This window comes from Paroedura picta, chromosome 11 (genome assembly GCF_049243985.1).
Source record: "Paroedura picta isolate Pp20150507F chromosome 11, Ppicta_v3.0, whole genome shotgun sequence".
Taxonomy (NCBI): Eukaryota; Metazoa; Chordata; class Lepidosauria; order Squamata; family Gekkonidae; genus Paroedura; species Paroedura picta.
This window is the reverse complement of record NC_135379.1, coordinates 66794828-66818090: the sequence shown is the minus strand read 5'-3', so window position 1 is coordinate 66818090 and position 23263 is coordinate 66794828. Positions and strand designations below refer to the sequence as shown.

General features: G+C 43.9%; 1 protein-coding gene and 1 long non-coding RNA gene across 2 annotated transcripts in view; both read left to right on the top strand.

Moving 5' to 3' along the window:
* Nucleotides 1-4039, top strand: part of SPMIP7 (sperm microtubule inner protein 7) — a 31343-nt gene extending 27304 nt beyond the window's left edge. Inside the window, exon 9 of the mRNA XM_077303045.1 lies at nt 2971-4039. Within this exon, the coding sequence (XP_077159160.1) occupies nt 2971-3094 (124 nt within the window). The 3' untranslated portion in view covers nt 3095-4039. The remainder of the gene's footprint in view (nt 1-2970) is intronic.
* Nucleotides 4040-13506: 9467 nt separating this feature from the next.
* LOC143820402 (uncharacterized) lies at nt 13507-16054 on the top strand. The gene is made up of 4 exons (XR_013225333.1): nt 13507-13793; nt 13880-13945; nt 14055-14437; nt 14568-16054. It is a non-coding gene; the product is annotated as an uncharacterized LOC143820402 (long non-coding RNA).
* Nucleotides 16055-23263: the final 7209 nt, after the last annotated feature.

The following is a 23263-nucleotide window of genomic DNA, read 5'->3' as shown; positions in this document are numbered from 1 at the left end:
CTGAATCCTTTTACTTTTGGTTCCCTATGAGCTGGCCTGCCTCCAATCGTTTTCCTTCCATACACTCCCTATGTTGATCGTCTCCTTCCCCTTGTGGCTTCAGTTTAAAGCTCTCCTGATGAATCTCCCCAGGTTCCTGCCAAACACATTCTTCCCCAGTTTCGATAAGTGCAGTCCATCAGGTGCTAGTAGGCCTTCCTCAAGAAAGCCTATCCCATGGTCCCTGAAACCAAATCTCTCCTGCCAGCACCAACTACACAGCCAGTGATTCACCTCCATTATCTTCCTCTCTCAACACATTCCTCTTCCCTTGACAGGCAAGATTGAAGAGAATACGACTTGTGTTCCCATTTTCTTGAGCTTCCTCCCCAGATCTTGATAGTCTTTTTTAATAGGAGCGATGGTATTCAGGGACATGTCATTCGTTCCCACATGGACCATTACAAATGGGTAGTGATCCGTAGATTTGAGGAGTTTGGGCAGCCGTTCTGAAAAATATTTGTATATATTTGTGAGACTTTCCAAGAGTGGCGGTATAAAAATCGAAAAATAAATACATCAATAATATCCGATTGTTTATTGATCAGGACATGGCAAGGTTCATATCTACCTGGCGTCTCCAGTGGTAGATATAGAGGCCTCTTCAACTGCAACCTATGTCACAGTATTTATTGCTACAATTTCTCCTTTTCATTATTTGACAGTGTGTGATATATGTTTAGAGTTGGGTTGCCAGCTCTGGGCTAGGAAATACCTGGGGACTTTGGGGGTGGAGCTGGGAGTGGGTAGGATTTGGGGCAGTGGAGCAGAATTCAATGGAGGGCACCCTCCAAAGCAGCCTTTTCCCTCAGGGGAACCGATCTCTTTCGTCTGGAGATGAGCTGTCATTCCAGGGGATCCCCAGGTCCCATCTGGTGACCAGCATCCCTATGGTGCCTATATATTTTACAAATTTCTGCATACTAATGTATGCCAAACCACTGAAGAAGACTCTTGCATCAAAACGTGTTTGGCTCAGTCAGGGGTGGCCAAACTGTGGCTCTCCAGATGCCCATGGATGACAATTCACATGAGCCTCTGCTGGCAGGGGCTCATGGGAATTGTCATCCATGCACATCTGGAAAGAGCCACAATTTGGCCAGCCCTAGTCCAGGCCATTTGGTCCATGTTTATGATTTTTATAACTAATTCACTACATTGATTTCCACAGCCCATAGGCATCAGAGCCTTTCACAGGATCAGAGCCTGAATATTTCAGTTTTAAGGACAGATTTGTCCAAGAAGCTGGATATTCCAAATGGAAATATGTGATTAGTGATTACTCAAACTGGCTCTCCAAGACTGATGAAGTTTGTCTATCGCTGAGTCGATGCAGAGGCCAGTAAACGAGAAAATGAAATGTTTCCACAAAAAAGGAGGGAGGGTGATAGGAAGCTTGAGTTTGGCTCTTCGCATTTTCACTTTCACTTCCTGCCAGAGCTCCCCTATTGTGATCTCAACATGAGTACAAGCTGCTAGTGTAGTGGTTCTCAACCTGGGGGTCAGGACCCCTTTGGGGGTCGAATGACCCTTTCACAGGGTTGTGGCAGGACGAGCAGCTTAGCCGGGGGGGGGGGCATTGTTGCCACTCCTCCTGAAGGTACCAACCAATTTATATACAATTTATAACCAATTTATATATCATCATGAACAATGGATCTTCACGCCATTGGTCACTTTTGATTTAGTTTCTGTGAAAGAACACTTGCATAATTTTATGGTTGGGGGTCACCACAACATGAGGAACTGTATTAAAGGGTTGCGGCATTAGGAAGGTTGAGAACCACTGTGCTAGTGGAACCAACAACCAGACTGAACTCCCCACCCAACCCCAAAAATCCCAACATATATACACACAGCAGAAAATAAATCTTCCCACCAGTGCACCTGATTGGTCGACCGAGGTTTAAACCGATGGTATCCAGCAGACGGGATAGGCAAGGCCCATTGTGTATCTGCTTGGATCCTGCCTTAGACCTCCTCTGTCCTCAGCAGGTCCATAAACACAACAGATCTTGGAGTTTGGAACAACACAGACTTCTCTTTGCACCCTTCCTGCAGCAGTTGCAGGAAGGAGGCCAGGTAGCTGGAGCCTGGTGTTGGAGGGCAGCATCCAGAACGGGCTGGTCTTGAGGTGCCAAAACACCCTGGCCCAAGCCTACGTGCGGGCAGGCTCATTTGCTCACACTTGAGCATTGGCCGTTTGAGTTCTGTGGCAGCCGGTGGCTATCTGTTCTTTTGCCACCTTTGCCTTTGCCAGTGATGGTTGTCGCTAGAGCCCACCTCTTACTGTGGCAGATCACCCCACCCTTGGTAAGACTGGATCTTTTTCAAAGCTGTTTGCTGGGGCATGGCACTTTTGGGTTGGAGCATTGCCCTTGTCAGCCCACCCTGGCCTGGCTATAATCTAGGACTCTAGATCTCACTTCTGGGTTGCCTGCTGGCACCTATTGGGAGACAAGGGTGAGGATATGGTGGGGGCGTCATCTGAGTTTTGTTCTAAAGCAGGCTTTCTCAACCAGGGTCTTGTGGAACACTGGAGTTTCTTGACAACCCTGAAAGGGTTTCCCAAATGGGTGGGAGTTAACTATTTGTTATTTGTTTTGAATTTGTTAAAAGGTTGTTGGATATGTTCATGTCAACCTGCCCCCCCTCCCCAAAATGGCCAATGATGGGCATGGAGGGAGTGGGAAGGAGAGTGGCGCCAGGTGGGCATGTACTCAGCTCTGCTCCCCAACCATATTCTGCATGAATGTGCCACGTCTGGGGTTTCTCGAAATCTGAAGAACTTTTCAGGGGGTTCGTAATGATAAAATGTTGAGTAAGGCTGTTCTAAAGACACAAGCACATCATAACATCTTTTGTAGCGATAATCTTGAGCTTAACACTTTATTCCCTATACAATTTGCACTTTTCCTCTTATGTTCGCAGGTACCTGGTCAAACAAGGGCAGCCAACCAAATTTCCGCATATGGGACCCTTGTCGCAGGTTGTGACAACCACCGAACCTCAGAACTCTTTTAATAGGAAGGAGAAAGAAAGAATTAAGATTTGAAAACGGATTCCCTCCATTCATACAATGATGAATTTCATTGGCCGATGGGATACAGAAGAGCTATTTGCCAATAACCTGATGGACGGGATTAAGGACAAACACTTGGTCAAAGTAAAGTGTCAAGGGAAACTTGGTGTCCTATCTAACGACCCATCCAAATGTACACTGATGAATACACGTATAATAAAAATATGTATCTTTTGGTATGCCATGGGTATTATGGTGGGGATTTCTTTTAATTTCCATTTTTGGCTATTACCATTCTTGCTGCTGTTGTTGCATGAAAGACTAAAGATTTCATTTGTGGCTGGATATTGTTCGGTATAAAACTCAACAAAAAATAATCTTCTTTCATGCTAAAATTCAGGCCTAGCATCTTCTCCAATTCCAGATGGATTCCAGAATTTGTGTATATTAGGACATCACCATAAATGAAAAAATGACCCTATTTTTTCCTGCATTTCCAACATTTATTGCTGTTTTCTTTATTTATTTTGGCAATCGCCTTGGGAGTCATATACCAGTGGTAGTACATCTTATACCAGTTCTCTTTTATGATCTGGCTTTTTGTTAATTTATTCACATTTTTCCATATATTAGAATCATAGAATCATAGAATTAGAAAGGGCCATACAGGCCATCTAGTCCAAGGCATCTACCGTGATCAGCTTTTTGAAAATCCTCATCCATTTAATTGTGCAATTTTTGACCACTTTCGTTTCAGTTTCATATTTTGGCAGTATCTTATATATGTGGCCTTGTAGATGAGATTTCTGTTGCAAAATGATTTCCTCAAATTCTGTGTGGTCCATTTTTATATTATCCTGCGTTCTAAAATCTGTTTTAAATCTGGATTTTAATTGGTTATATTCTAACCATTTTTATGAGATTCCTTCTCGGTTTAATGTCTGCAGATCTTTCTTTTTTTGTCTTATATATGATATAAACATTGGCAACCAGCTTCAAAAAGGTGTCAGTCCATTCTTTGCAACGTCTCCATTAGAAAATTCCAGTGGACATTATCGAATGCTTTTTCAGCGTCTAAAAAAAGAAATGCAGCCTGCAGTTTTTGCTGTTTAACAAAGTACATTGCGCTCAGGACAAATATTATGCCTCATTAGTCTTTTGGGCATAAAGCCCGTTTGATCTGGGTTCACCACTTCCCAATACATGTTTTCAGTCTTTCCGCCAATATCTTAGTAAGAATTTTATAATCATTATTTAGCAGTGATATGGGCCTATAAGAATGAGGCAAAAGTTGGTCTCCACCTTCCTTAAGAATTAATGAAATAGAGGCTTGGTTCCATGATTCTGGTAATTTTTTATTTCTATCCTCAATTACTTCATTTAACAGTTGTAACAGTATTGGAGTAATCACATGTGAAAATTTCTTATAGTAAGTTGATGTTAAACCGTCAGGCCCTGGTGCTTTTTGAGCTTTAGTTGATTTTATTGCTTCATATATTTCTTGAGTTGTTATCTTCTGGTTTAGGATTTTTTTATGATAGTCCGAAAATCGTTTAATTGGTATATCTCTGCAAAATATGGTATTGTCTATTGGATTTTCTTCTTGCCGATACAGATGTTGGAAGAATTTAATAAGATATTGTTGTATCTTGAGTTCAATCGAGTAGACCTTTCCTTCAATTTTTAGCTTATTTATGCTTTGTTTTTCATAGAATCATAGAATCATAGAGTTGGAAGGGGCCATACAGGCCATCTAGTCCACCCCCCTGCTCAACGCAGGATTAGCCCTAAGCATCCTAAAGCATCCAAGAAAATTGTGTATCCAACCTTTGCTTGAAGACGTCCAGTGAGGGGGAGCTCCCCACCTCCTTAGGCAGCCTATTCCACTGCTGAACTACTCTGACTGTGAAAAACTTTTTCCTGATATCTAGCCTATATCGTTGTACTTGAAGTTTAAACCCATTACTGCGTGTCCTCTCCTCTGCAGCCAGCAGAAACAGCATCCTGCCCTCCTCCAAGTGACAACCTTTCAAATACTTAAAGAGGGCTATCATGTCCCCTCTCAACCTCCTTTTCTCCAGGCTGAACATTCCCAAGTCCCTCAACCTATCTTCATAGGGCTTGGTCCCTTGGCCCCAGATCATCTTCGTCGCTCTCCTCTGTACCCTTTCAATTTTATCTACGTCCTTCTTGAAGTGAGGCCTCCAGAACTGCACACAGTACTCCGGGTGTGGTCTGACCAGTGCCGTATACAAGGGGACTATGACATCTTGTGATTTTGATGTGATGCCTCTGTTGATACAGCCCAAAATGGCATTTGCCTTTTTTACCGCTGCATCACACTGCCTGCTCATGTTTAGTTTACAATCCACAAGTACCCCAAGGTCTCGTTCACACACAGTGCTATCTAGAAGCGTATCCCACATCCAGTAGGCATGCTTTTCATTTTTCTGACCCAGATGCAGAACTTTACACTTATCCTTATTAAACTGCATCTTGTTCTCATTTGCCCATTTTTCCATTGTGTTCAGATCTCGTTGAACTCTGTCTCTATCTTCCGGAGTATTTGCCAGTCCTCCCAATTTGGTGTCATCTGCAAACTTGATGAGTAGTCCCTCCACCCCCTCATCTAGATCATTAATAAATATGTTAAAAAGTACCGGGCCGAGCACCGAGCCCTGAGGTACCCCGCTACTCACCTCTCTCCAGTCTGATGAAACACCATTGACAACAACTCTTTGAGTGCGGTTCTCTAACCAATTCCCTATCCACCTAACTATCTGAAAATCCAGATTGCAGTCCTTCAACTTATCCATCAGAACATCATGGGGAACCTTGTCAAAAGCTTTACTAAAATCCAAGTAAATGACATCAACCGAATTTCCCCGATCCAGCAAACCTGTTACTTGGTCAAAAAAGGAAACTAGGTTGGTCTGGCAGGACCTGTTGGAGACAAATCCATGCTGACTTCCTTGGATCACCAAATTGTCCTCCAGATGTTTGCAGATTGCTCCCTTTAATATCTGCTCCATTATCTTCCCCACAACAGAAGTCAGACTCACTGGTCTGTAGTTTCCTGGGTCATCCTTCCTCCCTTTTTTGAAGATCGGAATAACATTTGCTCTTTTCCAGTCCTCAGGGACATCTCCAGTCCTTAAAGAGGTTCCGAAGATGATGGACAAGGGCTGTGCAAGTTCTCTGGAAAGTTCTTTGAGTACTCTCGGGTGCATTTCATCCGGCCCAGGGGATTTGAACTCATCCAGTGCAGCTAAATGCCTCTCGACCATCTCTCTATCCATGTTAACCTGCCACCCAGACACTATCCTTTGGTTACGGCCATCTCTAGATGTGCCTAAACACTTTGACCTGTGGGAAAAAACAGATGTAAAATAGGCACTAAGCCTTTCTGCTTTCTCTGCATCTTTCGTTAGAGTTTGTCCATCCGCACTCAACAGTGAGCCTATTGCCTCCTTTACTTTACGTTTGCTCCTCACATAACTGAAAAATCTTTTCTTGTTACAATGGGCTTCGCTGGCCAATCTTAGCTCACTCTCAGCTTTGGCCTTTCTGATGATTGATCTACAGTGCCTAGTAACCTGTAGGTACTCTTCTTTAGAGCTCTGTCCTTCCCTCCATTTCCTGAACATTTTCCTTTTCTTTCTTAGTTCCTCTTGAAGTTTTCTGTTCATCCAAATAGGCTTCTTAGAGCTCCTGCAGTGTTTTCGTCTTTCTGGGATAGTCATTGATTGAGCATGCAATAGCTCCTGTTTGAGTAGCGCCCACCCTTCACATGCTCCCTTCCCTTCCAGCATTCTCGTCCATGGTATGACACTCATCATGTCTCTGAGTTTATTAAAGTTTGCCCTACGAAAATCCAACATCCGCATGTGGCTACAAGCTTCCTTGGCTCCCCATCTCAAAAGGAATTCTATGAGGACATGGTCACTTCCCCCTAGGGTCCCCACCTCCTTCACCTCATCCACAACTCTTGCCTAGTGGTCAGTTTTTGTGATTTCATTCATAGCTTCTACGCGAGCCATTTACCCGGCTTGTCTCCCCACTCAAATTCTTTTTGTTTCAGGTACTCCGATTTTTTCCTCAAATCTTCCATTTCAATATTATCTCTCTGTGACTTGAGTAATCGTATTTGCTTAGCAACTTTCTTTGTTTTTTGTGCCTGATGTTCCTGTTCCAATTCCCTAAGAGTCTTTGCTATCCTCTCCAAATCTTCCTTTTTCTTTTTTATTTTTTTTGTATTTGCATGAGATAAAATGCCCCTCATAAAAGCCTTGCTTGTATCCCACACAGTTGCTAATGACACTTCTAAGGTATTATTTAGGTTAAAAAATTCCTGTAAATCTGCTTCACATTTTCTCAGAATCTTAGGGTCTTCTAAAATAAAATTATTCATTTTCCATCTCCTTCTCCCGATTCTTTTGTAGGTGAACTCCATCCATATGGGATATATAAAGACAATTTAAACTTTCAATTTCATTTATAATCTCCAGTACCCTTTTCCAGATCCAGACAAATATCCCTAATCCTATTTGTCTCATATATACAATTAATTTCCTATAACTCTATTATCTAATGACACAAACAATCTGGCAACTATCTCAGTATGTATATAACTATAACTCTATGTACACTAAACTCTCTATATAAACTCTCCAAGCTAATATCACTAATATAAATTATGCTATAATCCCACAAATTGTTTTAGTTTCTTCACTGTATTCTATAAACCAGGAATAGGTAATATGAAATGGGAGAGATAAGGAAAAGAGGAAGGGGGGGAAAGATATCCCCCCAAGTGGGTCTTCTTCTCTCTTCCTCCCTCCTCCTGTAGTTTTCTTCTGAAGGTGGCAGAACAGCTGCTAGGATTCCAACTTTATCTTTATATCCATGTGCTTCTTTCATGCAGAGTCTTTATTTCAGCTCAAATTGCCTTCACCCCCTTCAAATATTAGTCCACTCTTACACTAACTGCAAAGTCAAATTCCCTTTTTCTTCAGCAACCAAATATCTCTGTCTCTTTAATTTCCAGACCAAGTACACCTTAATTTGGTTCCCAGCAATATTGCTGTCCGCTCTTCTGCCTTTTTCTCCCCCCACCACAAATTAAGAAATAACCAAAAAGTAGAAGCATATTCAAGAGAGAAAAAAGAACTCAACAGAAATGAGAAAGTAAATTCCAAATAGTGTCTCTTCCAAAGGATTTTTGTTTGTCCTTTCATTGGCTCCTGTATGCAAGGTTGAGAAGCTTTTGCAGTCAGGCAAACTCCACGACAGCCTCCTTATTTCCCAAAGACTAAGCCCCCTTAAGGCGGTGCCGATCTTGGTATTAGTCCTCACCTCCATCTCTGCAGCTGATTTAAACGGACCGCTCGACTTAATTTCGACCACCAAGTAAGTCAAAATTCTTGCTTTGCACACCCCTCCAATCCTCTAATCCTGCAGAAAATTGTGAAGCCGTGAAGCTCTTGATCTTTGTTTATTTAGTTTTCCCCCGTTCGCAAAATCTCGGCAGAGGCGGGGCCGCGTTCCGAGGTCTGAGGTCTAATTATCTGATCTGCTCCTCATTCCTCCGAGAATTCTCCCTATCTTCTAACAGCTTTCATAAAAGGTGCTGAGGTACCAAGGCCGGACTAAAGCATGGAAAAAGTCGGCTAAAAGTAAACTGCACCAGCAAAAAAACCAAACAACAAAAACAAAATGGCGTCGGCGTCCTCTTGCGCCCCAGAGCCGGAGCAGCTTAATGCCCGGGGACGAGCCCCTGTGGGTCTATTTGGGTCTTTGATAACTCCCTAAGATGCCTGGGGTTATCAAAAGAAGACTACGGGAGAATTTGCTGTTCTTACCAACGTCTGACCAGCTAAAATTAGCCAAATCCCCACCGCTCCGGACGAGAGTTCACAGCCGTGAACCGATTAGGTCGCCATGATTCCGCCTCTCCCTGCCTTGGGTATTTTAAAGGACCTCTTGCACAGTAACAGATACTGGAATTTGTGTGAAAGATGAGGCTATGTATTGAGAGTCTGGGAAAACATGGCAACATAAAATTTGTACTTAGAGATATTTCAGGGGAGGGCTGTAAGTTTCAGTTTATCTATCCATCCATCCATCCGTCCATCCATCCATCTATCTATCGTACGGCATGTGAAGCATAGCCAGGAGATCCGGCAGCCAGGCAAGGGATGTTCAGAGGTGGTTGGCCATTTCCTGCTTCCACGTCATGACCCCTAGTGTTCTTTGGTGGAACTCCCAACCAAATTATTGGAGGTCTCCGATCCCAAATACTAGCCAGGGTAAGCTCTGCTTAGCTTCTGAAATCTGATGGAATGAGTCTTGCTTGGGCTAAACAGGATATGGCAGTTTTATTTGTAATATATTTAATGCCGGTTTAAGCAAGGTTTATAGGTGGTATGTGATGTGATGAGCCTATGACTCTACAGATGAAATGTTTGGTTTTTGTAATAAAAAGAAATGTACACATGATCTGTTGTAAGCATGAGAGTGAGCAAGGATTCAAAGCAGAGATGAAAAACAGCAGTCCTCTTACCCTACACTTGGTCCTTACCCTACACAATGTTTACTTGGGATAAACTAGTAATTCTTGAAGTCACAGTAATTTAGAAGTCCATTATTACTTCTGTCTGAGTTGGGACTTCTTTCACCAAACTTAGAATCATAGAATCATAGAGTTGGAAGGGGCCATTCAGGCGAACCAGTCCAACCCCCTGCTCAACGCAGGATCAGCCCAAAGCATCCTAAAGCATCCAAGAAAAGTGTGAAGACTGCCAGTGAGGGGGAGCTCACCACCTCCTTAGGCAGCCTATTCCACTGCTGAACTACTCTGACTGTGAAAAACGTTTTCCTGATATCTAGCCTATATTGTTGTACTTGTAGTTTAAACCCATTACTACATGTCCTCTCCTCTGCAGCCAACAGAAACAGCATCCTGCCCTCCTCCAAGTGACAACCTTTCAAATACTTAAAGAGGGCTATCATGTCCCCTCTCAACCTCCTTTTCTCCAGGCTGAACATTCCCAAGTCCCTCAACCTATCTTCATAGGGCTTGGTCCCTTGGCCCCAGATCATCCTCGTCGTGAGGCCTCCAGAACTGCACACAGTACTCCAGGTGTGGTCTGACCAGTGCCGTATACAATTTCCTTGCAACTACATTCTAAGTTTTTGTGCACTGATTCAGTAAGGAGACTGAAGCAGAAGAATATGATATATCTTTTTGTATAAACTTTCTGATAAAAATTATTCCCTTTTAACCTCAAAGCACTGAGATCTGTGCCTCATCCACAAAAGGGAACCAATATCTGCAAACACTCTGTTACTCTGTAGCTCTATCTTTCTGAAGGGACTCAGGGCCAAGTCTAGTCCAAAAGTCCCAGCAGAATTTGACAGCACTTCCCATCACATTCACCAACAATGTTAACATTCAGTGTCAACTTCATAAGGAGGTGATTCATATTCCTTGCATTCCTTCCCTGCTCAGGATAACAAATATGCAATTTTGAGGGGCCCATCTCTGCAGGTCTGTTTGTGATTTTTATTCCTAATGCTTCTCGTCTGCCATCAGGTAAAGGTCACAGAAATATTAATTCACTTCTGAAACAAGGGGACCAAAAAGCTGAGCTTTCAACATAACTTAAGAGTGTGGCTGATGCAAATTGCAAAAAATCAGTGGCCTGTGTCTTCTCTGAGAATTATTTCATAATGAATATATGCCCAGTGAAAGAGAAATGTCTCTGGGATAAACAATACACAGAAATAAATAGATGGTTGAAAATAAGAGGACACAGGGAGGAACTGTTGTCCCTGGTCCTGATATCATGCAAATGAATTTGGAGGGAAATAATGGGTTTAAAGAGGATGGAAGAGCATAAATTAATCTGTAAATTTCAGTCTCTTTCTTTTGAGTCCAGGAGGCTTTTAGCCTTAGAAATAAAATATCAACAGCAGAATCTTCCTTATCCTGATTGGCTCAGCACGGCCCCTTCCAACTCTATGATTCTGTGATCTGCAAAAGAGGAAGCCTCTGTTTCAATGGGACTAGTCAGAGTAGCCACACTGACAACTACTAGAACAGGGATCCCCAACATGGTGCTCTGGTGCCCCTCCCCAAAAATTATTTTAGAAAGTAAATGGGGTCAGGTGGGGCTTTCACCCCTTTTGATTAACAACTGAAGATTTTCCAGGCTGTGCGGATTCAAAAACATCCAGGTCAACAGGGTCTATGCCTGCAAAGTTGAAAAGACACCATTTGACTTATACATCACCTCTCTTTCTGACATTTTGCTGTTGGCTCCACTTCTCTTGGCAGCCATCTTGTGGTTGCATCCTCCGCCTGGTATCAGAATTCCAAAGGTGGCCACTGACTCAAAAAGTGTGAGGACTCCTGGATTAGAAAGATATAATTGAATTGGAGAACAGTCACTGACAAAACTGTTCCTTTATCCTGTAAAATGCCCTTCGAATACCGTAAGGGCAGCAACATTTCCTTGGGATTCTCAGCCATCAGATGGACACACAACTGAAGCCAGTGAGGCTTGGCCCATTGCTTCTCTCTTTGCCAGGAGAGGTTTAGAATCACAGAATCATAAAGTTGGAAGGGACTTCAGGGTCATCCAGTCCAAACTCCTGCAGAATGCAGGAAATTTACAACTGCCTGCCCCCCCACAGGGACCCCAAGAAAAAGCCAAGCAATACTACTGGACTCAAACTGGACAAACAATCTCCCCAAACTACACTCAAGGACCACATACAGTTTCGTTCTGTAAGAGGGATCTTATAATTTTCTGCTTTTTCACCAAGTTCCAAAGGGTTTTAATATGCAATTGAGATGGGGAACCTGATGGGTCAGGTTGTCAGGTAAGTGCAGGGGGGAGCTCACAAAGAGCACCACCCTCCCCCTGACAGCAGATGGCACCTGGCAACCTCTATGTGTCTCCATGGATGGCCATATAGAGCGAGTGAGTGGACAAAGCTGGAGAGATGAATGGTCAGAGGGCAACTCCCAGGTTAAGACAAAGAGAAGCATGTCAGTAGTAAAGGGGTTGTTGTTGTTATGTGCGAAGTCGTGTCCGACCCATCGCGACCCCATGGACAATGATCCTCCAGGCCTTCCTGTCCTCTACCATTCTGCGGAGTCCATTTAAATTTGCACCGACTGCTTCAGTGACTCCATCCCGCACCTCATTCTCTGTCGTCCCCTTCTTCTTTTGCCCTCAATCGCCCCCAGCATTAGGCTCTTCTCCAGGGAGTCCTTCCTTCTCATGAGGTGACCAAAGCATTTGAGTTTCATCTTCAGGATCTGGCCTTCTAAAGAGCAGTCAGGGCTGATCTTCTCTAGGACTGACCGGTTTGTTCGCCTTGCAGTCCAAGGGACTCGCAAGAGTCTTCTCCAGCACCAGAGTTCAAAAGCCTCAATTCTTTGACGCTCGGCCTTCCTTATGGTCCAACTTTCGCAGCCATACATTGCAACTGGGAATACCATAACCTTGACTAAACGCACTTTTGTTGGCAGGGTGATGTCTCTGCTTTTTAGGATGCTGTCTAGATTTGCCATAGCTTTCCTCCCCAGGAGCAAGCGTCTTTTAATTTCTTTGCTGCAGTCCCCATCTGCAGTGATCTTGGAGCCCAGGAAAATAAAATCTGTCACTATCTCCATTTCTTCCCCATCTATTTGCCAGGAATTGAGAGGGTACCATGATATTTGTTTTCTTGATGTTGAGTTTCAAGCCAACTTTTGCACTCTCCTCCTTTACTTTAGCATTCCAATCCCCCATGATGATAAGCACATCATTTTTTGGCATTGCTTCTAGAAGGTGTTGTAGGGCTTCATAGAACTGATCAACTTCATCCTCTTCAGCAGCAGTGGTTGGGGCATAGACCTGGATCACTGTGATGTTGAATGGTTTGCCTTGGATTCGAACTGAGATCATTCTGTCATTTGGGGGATTGTATCCCAAGACTGCTTTTCCTACTCTCTTATTGATTATGAAGGCTACTCCATTTCTTCTGCGAGATTCTTGTCCACAGTAGTATACCTGATGGTCATCTGAATTAAATTCACCCATTCCTGTCCATTTTAGTTCACTGATTCCTAAAATGTCGATGTTCAGTTTTGTCATTTCTTGTGGGACACATTGCTGGAGTGAGGGGGGGGGAGTGAAGAGGGGGTGGGGCCTGGGTGAGGGAGGAAGCAGAATGCAGTGAGGAGGAGGAGCATTTCCATTGAGCTTGCAAATCACCTGACACCAACGACGAATCATGGGACAGCTTTTACACAAAGGAGATTAGAATGTTTTAAAGGGATTAGCGCATCTGTAGGCTTCCTCTTTCTCAGTTCCACAGAAAGGAGCCAGCATCACCATCTCCATAGCTTGGCTCTTTCTGGCCATTCAGAGCAAAACCAAGGCAAAGGCAACACTAGGTAAGTTTTTAAGGCATATTTTCCTTTAGTAATGGGTAAATTGAATTATGTAGGAGCAAAATGATTTAAAAAGTAACTGGGGTAAAAGCATAGATTTAAATGGGGAGGCCTTGCTTGTCTGAAGCAGCAGAATAAAGTTTGAGTCCAGTGGCACCTTTAGACCAAAAAAGTTTTATTTTATTTCATGTGCACCCACATTTGTCTCTGTTTCTCATATTTAGTGTAGTGATAAACTAAATCAAAACCCCACAATGTTTGAAGGGAGCCCTTCCAAGCAACCAGGTATGTTTTTTGTATATTTAGAATGTTAATTTTGGGCCATGTGGTTCTACCCCCAAAGTTTATCCTTATTTTGTTCCCCCATTTAGTACAAAACAGCTCGAAAGAATCTAAGACTTTATCCAAAGATGAGGTGCTAAGAAGGTTGCAGTCAGGTATATTTAAACTATTTGAAATGCATGATATTTTCACAGATTTGGGAGATGGGGGGGTGATGAAGCCATGTGATTATTTCATGGGAATTAATTTCTCTTGACCCCCTAGATGATGAGGATGATTTCATTCCTGAATCCTTTATTAAATATCGCAAGCGTTGTAAAACTCCACAGGATTCCTTTCAGAAAAAAGAGACAGGCTCCAAAAGCAAACGCCCGCAGAAAAGTATTGTATAAATAGTTGGTTTGTATATTTTGTTGTGCTTGTGATAGACATACAGGGAGATGTGTGTAATCAGCACATTTTTCTCTCTCCCCACACAGAAAAAATATCATCCAAACAAGCCTCAAATTTTTCCACTCTGTATCAACCCCCCTGCTTGGTCTTACAACCTGAAAATACCAGTGCCCCTGCCCATTTGCTTCAGAACTGTAGCTCGAAAGAATCTAAGACTTTATCCGATAATGTTGTTCTAAGAAGGTTGCAGACAGGTATATTTAAATATTTGAATTGCATACTTTTGTGATAAAATGCAGGGACGGGTATGCTAACAATACAATTTATAAGGCCATGTGTGAGGGACAAAGCCTGGAAACTTATCTTCATTTTTCTCTCTCCCAGACCCAAATTTGTTCTGCCTGTATACATGCCCACGACTGGTCCTGAAACCTGTAATGGGGTACAAAGCAACAGAACCAACTTCCCTGAAGCAGCAGCAGATCTGCATGAAAGAAACATCAAAATCCACCACCCCAAAAGTATATGGTAAACCACAGCCAACATTCAAACACCAAACTGCACATAAGCGTAAACAAAAGAGTAATGGTTCTGAACACCCCTGCAAGCAACATAAATGTGACCCTCCTGAGGAAATTGCCTTAGAACTTCCCCCACAAGAAGTTCCCCAACCTCCTGATATGCCAAGAGTTTACCTAGAAAGGCTTGGACATTGGGAAAGGCAATTGCAGTGCTTGCCAATGGATCAACATTCAGAAGTTTTCAGATTTGTTAACTTGGAGCAGTTAGGCCATCCAATGCTAGCACAGGAAGCTATCCATCAATCTATACAGCAGCTTCTGAATGAGATGGGTGATAGAGTGCAGGAGGGAGATTTAGTTCAACTACATCTTGATAGAGGGGGTCTAACTAATCCTCTGCGATCCGTGAGGAGGCCATTGGGTGGATTCCCAGCTGATGATTTTATTAACCAGATGGCAAAAGAAATTACTGTGCTGTATGTGGTAATGTTTGTAGCCACTCACACAACTGTAAGTATAGATGTCGCTTATGTTTGGACCCCCCGATGTGGTCAGCAACTTCAGCAGCAGCAGGAGGAAATGTGCCCTTATTGTAAAGTATATTGCAAATCCAATGTCTGCTTAGAAAGGCACATGGCTTTGTCAAACATATGTAAAACTAAAATCTATTGCAAATCTTGCTTAGCCTATGCCCCAAAGAAACATGTCTGCAGAGTTCATTGTTGTAAACAATGTAAGGATGTTGTTGGAGATATAAAGAGGCACTACTGCTTCATGCCCCCTATCAAGCATTCTGAAATAACAGAGAAATACATATTTTATGATTTTGAATGTATGCAAGAAACCGGCATACACATACCAAATTATATTTATGCAATGGGTCTAGAGGAGTGTGATACCTGGGAATTCAAAGGAACTGACTGCGTTTCTAATTTTGTTAAAAGGTTCATTACCAAACAATTCAGGGGTTACACTTTTCTAGCCCACAATGCAAAAGGTTATGACAATTACTTTATAATTAGACAACTTTTTGGCAGAGAAGGTAGATGTGGACCTCATCACACAGGGTGGCAAACTGATGTGTGTAACTGTTAAGAAGCTGAGCATCAGGTTTCTGGATAGTTTAAACTTTTTGCCAATGAAACTGGCCAAAATGCCACAAGCCATGGGTTTTAAGGGCTACAAGGGCTTCTTCCCCCATTTCTTTAACACTGTGGCCAATTCTAACTATGTGGGGCCATTACCTAGGATGGAGGATTATGGCGTTGATAACATGATGTCAGGTGAGAGAGCCTCATTTATTTTCTGGTACCAGGAAAACCAAGGCTCTGTATTTAACCTCCAAAAAGAACTGGCCTATTATTCTCAGCAGGATGTTAAAATCCTGAGAAAGGCCTGTCTCCTGTACAGGGGAGAAATTATTGCCATGTCCTCAGTTGACCCTTTTAATTATATAACTCTTGCGGGTGTTTGTATGTCCATGTACAGACACATGTTTTTAAAGCCAAGCACAATTGCCGTGCTGCCACACGACCATTACCACAGACAAACACAGAGATTTTCAACCCCCTCTATACAGTGGCTACTGTATCTTGAGCATAAAGAAGGTTATGAGATACAGCATGCACTAAGAGGTGGCAAGTTTCAAATAGGCCCTTATTTTCTTGATGGCTATGCTGTAGTTGGAGGGCAACCCACAGCTTATGAATTTGAATGCTGTTTTTTCAGTGGCTGTCCACAATGTTTCAGCCCCACTGACAGAAATCCACTGACAGATTCATCCTTTGGTGACTTACACTATAGAACACAAAGGAAAGAAAGTTATTTGAAAAGCCAGGGGTTTGCAGTTAGGATCCTGTGGGAACATGAGTGGAGGGACAGGGTGAAGTTTGACAGCGAACTTAGAGCTTTTCTGAGTGAGAATAAATTCCCAACATCTCTCTGCCCCAGAGACGCTCTCTTTGGGGGCCAGACAAATGCTATTTGTCTATATTACAAACCTAAGGTGGGTGAAAAAATACACTACTATGATTTCACCAGCCTGTACCTGTTTGTGAACAAGACAAAGAAATATCCAATTGGACATCCGCAAATTATTTATAAGGACTTTGCCCCATTATCTGAATACTTTGGCATTGCCAAAGTTAAGTTGCACCCACCTCAAGGTCTCTTTTTCCCTGTTTTACCCTTCAAAGTGGAGGACAAACTTGTATTCCCATTGTGTCACACATGTGCTGAGACTAAGCAGAGGGTGAGATGTGGGCACTCTGCTGAGGAAAGGGCTCTAGAAGGCACATGGTGTTCTGTAGAACTAATGAAAGCTATAGAGAAGGGGTACAGGATCATGTCAATGAGTGAGGTGTGGCACTTTGCAGAATCCTCTGAAGACCTGTTTTCAGATTATATTAAGCTTCACCTCCGCCAAAAACAGGAGGCTTCTGGTTATCCGAGCTGGTGTATAGATGATGAAAAAAAAGGCAAAATACATTGCAGATTACTTAGAGAAAGAAGGTATTCAACTGTGCGCCTGTCAGTATCAGTGCCTGCTCGCTACCATGAATCTCTATATTGGCCTGGGTTTCTCCATGTTTGTTTAGCCTGCATTTTACCTTTCGCTTTTGGGTCTCTATGTAACCTCGACCCTCTATATTTTTAGATGTCCGCCTGAAATCGAAACTTGTCTGCTATGCCCTGCTATCATGATTTGCTGTGAACTATTTGTCTTTTGAACCGGCCAGCAAGGCCTGCTCTGTGTAACAAAAGTAGTTATCTTGTCAGTGGGCAGTGGGCAGTGGGCAGCCCAAGGACGTGCGAGAAGTAACACTCCCTGGTTATTGCACCTGGTGCTCCTCTCCCCCCTTCCTTGGGAACCTTCAAGTTTTGGGCGGGAGAATCCTCTTGAAAAGGATCTTCAAATGTAACGGTAGGCAGAATTGACTTCGCTAGTTTAGGTGTCTGAAGTAACTTCTCAATAAAACGCTTTCTTTACATAGAAGTTTGTTGTGAGTTCTTGCTGCACTTGACAGCGCCGATCACATAGCTGTGAAACCTGCAAAGCAGCAAATTGCAAAACTTTTTCTAAATTCTTTGTGAGGAAAGTTTGGTCAGCGTTCAGAACTGTCTCACTGGCATTTTTCCTCAAGAATCTCACAATAGTTTTTGGAAATAAGGGGCTTTTTGGAGGGTGTCCATAAGAGTCAAAGAACTCGCCACGTCCATCCTTTTCCAAGTATATGGCAAGTATGCTGCCCTAGCTGGCCACACCCGGTAGCAGCTGCCTCGGTGAGTCCTGGGTGGCCAGCCCAGACAGAGATAAGGTACAGTCCAAGTCACCGGAAGCTGATAAGTACAACATAGAGCCAGGCAGAGAGGAGTCAAACAGTCCGAAGGTCAAAGTCCAGAAAGTCCGAGAGTTTACCAAGCCAAATCACTTTACCGAAATCCGTCGTCAGGTCCAAAGCCAGAGGGTCAAGGTTTCCACAGCAAGGCACGATAGCAGAGCAGGTCCGGGGGGTAGTCGCATAAATTGCTTCCACGCTAGCTAGCTGCTTCGGTCTCCCTAAATCCAGTCTATCTAAAAGGCCAAAGCTGAGAGTGAGCTAAGATTGGCCAGGGAAGCCCATTGTAACAAGAAAAGATTTTTCAGTTATGTGAGGAGCAAACGTAAAGTCAAGGAGGCAATAGGCCCACTGTTGGGTGCAGATGGACAAACTCTAACGAAAGATGCAGAGAAAGCAGAAAGGCTTAGTGCCTATTTTACATCAGTTTTTTCCCACAGGTCAAAGTGTTTAGGCACATCTAGAGATGGCTGTAGCCAAAGGATAGTGTCTGGGTGGCAGGTTAACATGGATAGAGAGGTTGTCGAGAGGCATTTAGCTGCACTGGATGAGTTCAAATCCCCTGGGCCGGATGAAATGCACCCGAGAGTACTCAAAGAACTTTCCAGAGAACTTGCACAGCCCTTGTCCATCATCTTCGGAACCTCTTTAAGGACTGGAGATGTCCCTGAGGACTGGAAAAGAGCAAACGTTATTCCGATCTTCAAAAAAGGGAGGAAGGATGACCCAGGAAACTACAGACCAGTGAGTCTGACCTCTGTTGTGGGGAAGATAATGGAGCAGATATTAAAGGGAGCAATCTGCAAACATCTGGAGGACAATTTGGTGATCCAAGATAGTCAGCATGGATTTGTCTCCAATAGGTCCTGCCATACCAACTTAGTTTCCTTTTTTGACCAAGTAACAGGTTTGCTGGATCGGGGAAATTCGGTTGATGTAATTTACTTGGATTTTAGTAAAGCTTTTGACAAGGTTCCCCATGATGTTCTGATGGATAAGTTGAAGGACTGCAATCTGGATTTTCAGATAGTTAGGTGGATAGGGAATTGGTTAGGGAACCGCACTCAAAGAGTTGTTGTCAATGGTGTTTCATCAGACTGGAGAGAGGTGAGTAGCGGGGTACCTCAGGGCTCGGTGCTCGGCCCGGTACTTTTTAACATATTTATTAATGATCTAGATGAGGGGGTGGAGGGACTACTCATCAAGTTTGCAGATGACACCAAATTGGGAGGACTGGCAAATACTCCGGAAGATAGAGACAGAGTTCAACGAGATCTGAACACAATGGAAAAATGGGCAAATGAGAACAAGATGCAATTTAATAAAGATAAGTGTAAAGTTCTGCATCTGGGTCAGAAAAATGAAAAGCATGCCTACTGGATGGGGGATACGCTTCTAGGTAGCACTGTGTGTGAACGAGACCTTGGGGTACTTGTGGATTGTAAACTAAACATGAGCAGGCAGTGTGATGCAGCGGTAAAAAAGGCAAATGCCATTTTGGGCTGTATCAACAGAGGCATCACATCAAAATCACAAGATGTCATAGTCCCATTGTATACGGCACTGGTCAGACCACACCTGGAGTACTGTGTGCAGTTCTGGAGGCCTCACTTCAAGAAGGACGTAGATAAAATTGAAAGGGTACAGAGGAGAGCGAAGAAGATGATCTGGGGCCAAGGGACCAAGCCCTATGAAGATAGGTTGAGGGACTTGGGAATGTTCAGCCTGGAGAAAAGGAGGTTGAGAGGGGACATGATATCCCTCTTTAAGTATTTGAAAGATTGTCACTTGGAGGAGGGCAGGATGCTGTTTCTGCTGGCTGCAGAGGAGAGGACACACAGGGGCTTTTTGCACGGCTTCAAAATCGCACAATGGTTGCTAATTGGAAACGCTATTGATTTGCCTTAACGCACGACGTCGTAGACAATCTGCAACACTCCTGAAACCGATCAGCAAAAAGCGCTTCGTTGTAGCGCTTTCAGGGGAATCCCAAAAAGTGGATTCACCCTCCGGAAAGCGCTACACTCTTGCAAACAATCTGTAACACTAGCGATAAAGACCTGTGCGTTAACATTGTTGCGGTTTCTTCAAAGTCCCTCCTCCTGAGCCTGTCCTCCAAACTTCCGGCGAAGCGATCGCCATTTTTTTTCTCCGAGCGAGCGGGGATAAACGCACCAGCAAGCCTCTTTCTGTTTAGAGGCTTCCCTGGCTTCAGTCCTTTACCTTTAGTCACTAAGCACAAACCACATAAAAGCCCGTTTGCTGAAATAAAGTCCCTTTATTTTTTACACATTAATTCAGCCGAAAATCGGGCCCGTGAGAGGGGGGGGGATTTTTTTTTTATCACTCGAGGCAGCGTGGCAACGATCATACGATCAAACGACAGCTCACATTAGGCAGCTGGATGGGTCTCTCCGTTGCAACGAATCTACCTAGATTCGTTGCTATGGGTCTGGTTTTTTTTTTAAACCTTTCTTAAAGGGAAAGGGGCTGTTTGGGAGCATGCTAACGGCTGCCCATTGGCTGCTTGACGGCCAGGGGCGGGACGAGCTTGGCAATAGCGCTTCCTTTCTAGCGATTTCTGCCGAGACCGGAAGCCTGTGGGAAACGCTAAAAAACGCAACTGATTCCACTACAAAGGCAGGTATGCATAACGACGAATTCCACTATTTTACATGGCGATTTTTCATTCCGCAAACAATTTGCAACAAAGATCCCCGTGCGTAAAGGCCCACAGTAATGGGTTTAAACTTCAAGTACAACGATATAGGCTAGATATCATGAAAAAGTTTTTCACAGTCAGAGTAGTTCAGCAGTGGAATAGGCTGACTACGGAGGTGGTGAGCTCCCCCTCACTGGAAGTCTTCAAGCAAAGGTTGGATACACACTTTTCTTGGATGCTTTAGGATGCTTAGGGCTAATCCTGCATTGAGCAGGGGGTTGGACTAGATGGCCTGTATGGCCCCTTCCAGCTCTATGATTCTATGATTCTATGAATCAGCTGCAGCTGCATGATGACTCACCCCTCCTCTCCCGGCGTGAGTCCAGCTGAACCCCATCGCCTCTGACAGTTCGCCTGAAGTCTCTGGCTCCTTCTTTGTTCTGTCAGCCCCACCCTGTGGCTCTGCCTTAAACGTACAGCCACGTCCTCTGTGTCTGCTCCCTCCTCCTGCGGAGGTCTGTTCTCCGTCAGCTGCCAGGAACATCCCTCCCCCGGGTCCAGCTCATTCCTCATCTCTGGCTGGTCAGTTGACGCTGGTTGTTCCAGCAACCCCGGGGAGTCGGGAGGCAGCAGCGGGGGTGTGACAGCAAGCCAATGTTCTCCAGGGAGGTTGTGGGGGTGGGTGTTCACAACTAGCCTGGCAGGTCTTCGATGCAGTCTTTGTTTGGGGAGCCAATCGCTTGGAAAGACTCCTGAGAAAGTCTTTTTGGTGTAGTGGTTTGTAGATAACACAGCGGTTAGCTGGAGGGTGTCCATGTTACATATAGTCAAATAAAACGTTTCGCCTATGATTTATCTCTATGGCATTGTCGAAAACGCCATAGACCACCATATTGACAGTGTGAGGCAATGCTCTAGCAAAGCGCACTTCAGCTCGTAGGTTTCCAGTTTTAATCAAGGAATAGTGGTCTGCACATTCCTGATCTGGGGAAAGGTCAAAAGCAAACAGTGTGTAGCCACTTGCAAACTCCTCACGGTTCACTAACAAAGATCTGTCTTTCATGTGTTTGCCAGCTGCCTGAACCAGATGCATGTATTCCCTAATGCACCAAACTTGGGTTGCAACGGCTTAGCAGGTATCTGTTCACCATCCATGTAGAGTGCCACAAAATTCATGTCATAATGCTTAAAGTTAAATGGGTTTTTATTGTGGGCCCCGCTGAAGGGGGGCCCACAATATCCACCAGGCCAATCACTAACAACTTGGGCAATTGCCCCAAAAAGAGATTCTCCTGGTTGCTGACACGACTCCCAGCAGGGATGCTAAATACTTTCAGGCCCACACGGTCCACAGGGTATTTTGCATTAGCTGTAAAGAGTGCCTCTGCGTGGCCTAAACGGACACCAGGAGCTACTCAGACTTTCTTTACAAAAAGGGAAGTGGTCAAGATCTGTAATTTGCATGCCCTGTTCGGATCATCCGTCATGAGGCAAAAGGCATCTTTGCTGCGTGTCAGTTTAATTTTCACATCCACTCCATTTAGCATAAGTTTTCTTGAAAAAACAAGTCACTGTGAAGGCGGCCGAGCAAATCTACTTTTCTGCTTTCAGCTGTGAAGGCGGCTCTTTTAACAAACACCTTATTATCTCCATCCAGGGCAGTTGATTCATGTTCTCCATGGGTGTCTTTGTAAAACAGGCCTGCGGAGAACTGAGTGGATAGGGTGTCTTTACTATAATTGAGGACAGCTTCTATAAAGGTGCTGTAAGAGTAGCAGTTGTTACTCTGGCTGACGAGACGGTCCCCCAGTGTCACATCCAACTGGCTAAAGAGGTCGGCGATCGGGTAATGCACCAGACTTACCCTTGCACCTCTGTCAAGGTTTGTCCTTTGACAATTTTGTAGCATAGGTAAAACAGGGTGTTATTTAAATCCAAGTAATCTTCACCATTTCCAGCAATGAAAAAGTTGAGTGGCGCTGTTTCTGACAATGCTGCTAGGGGTGGGACTTCAATATATAGGCACCTCTCAATGCTAGTTTGAGTAGGTGCTATTTGGAAAAGGTCTAATTGAGATTTCGTGCATTCTTGTGACCTGTCGTGAATAAAAGCCATTGCAGTTTAAAATATATTTCCGGGGCTCAGAGGCCGTCTTCCTAACCTTCTCTTTGCCTTCCGCTTCTGAGGTGGCCACCGCTTAACAGCCTTCCTTTTAGCAGGTCGTGGGGGTCCGGTAAGTTGTACATGTGATGCTTTTCTTTTAACCCTTCGCTTTCTTGGAAGGTACATGAGGCCTGACCCATCTTGTGGTCCAGGCGGACTCACTCTTTTCAGAACAGCTTCAGAAACATGACCTACAATGTCTTTAGCAAGATTTCGTGCAGCAGATTTCACATGGGGCTTTATGAGCTCAAATCCCCTTCTCAAAAGAGGGACAGCTTTTCAAAAAAGGCTCTGGAATATGCCCCATAACTGGGGCTCCATGGTAACCAGGGAGAGCATAACCGGCTTGGTTCTTGTAATAATTCCTATAAAGTTCTGGGTCTCCATAGCTTTTTA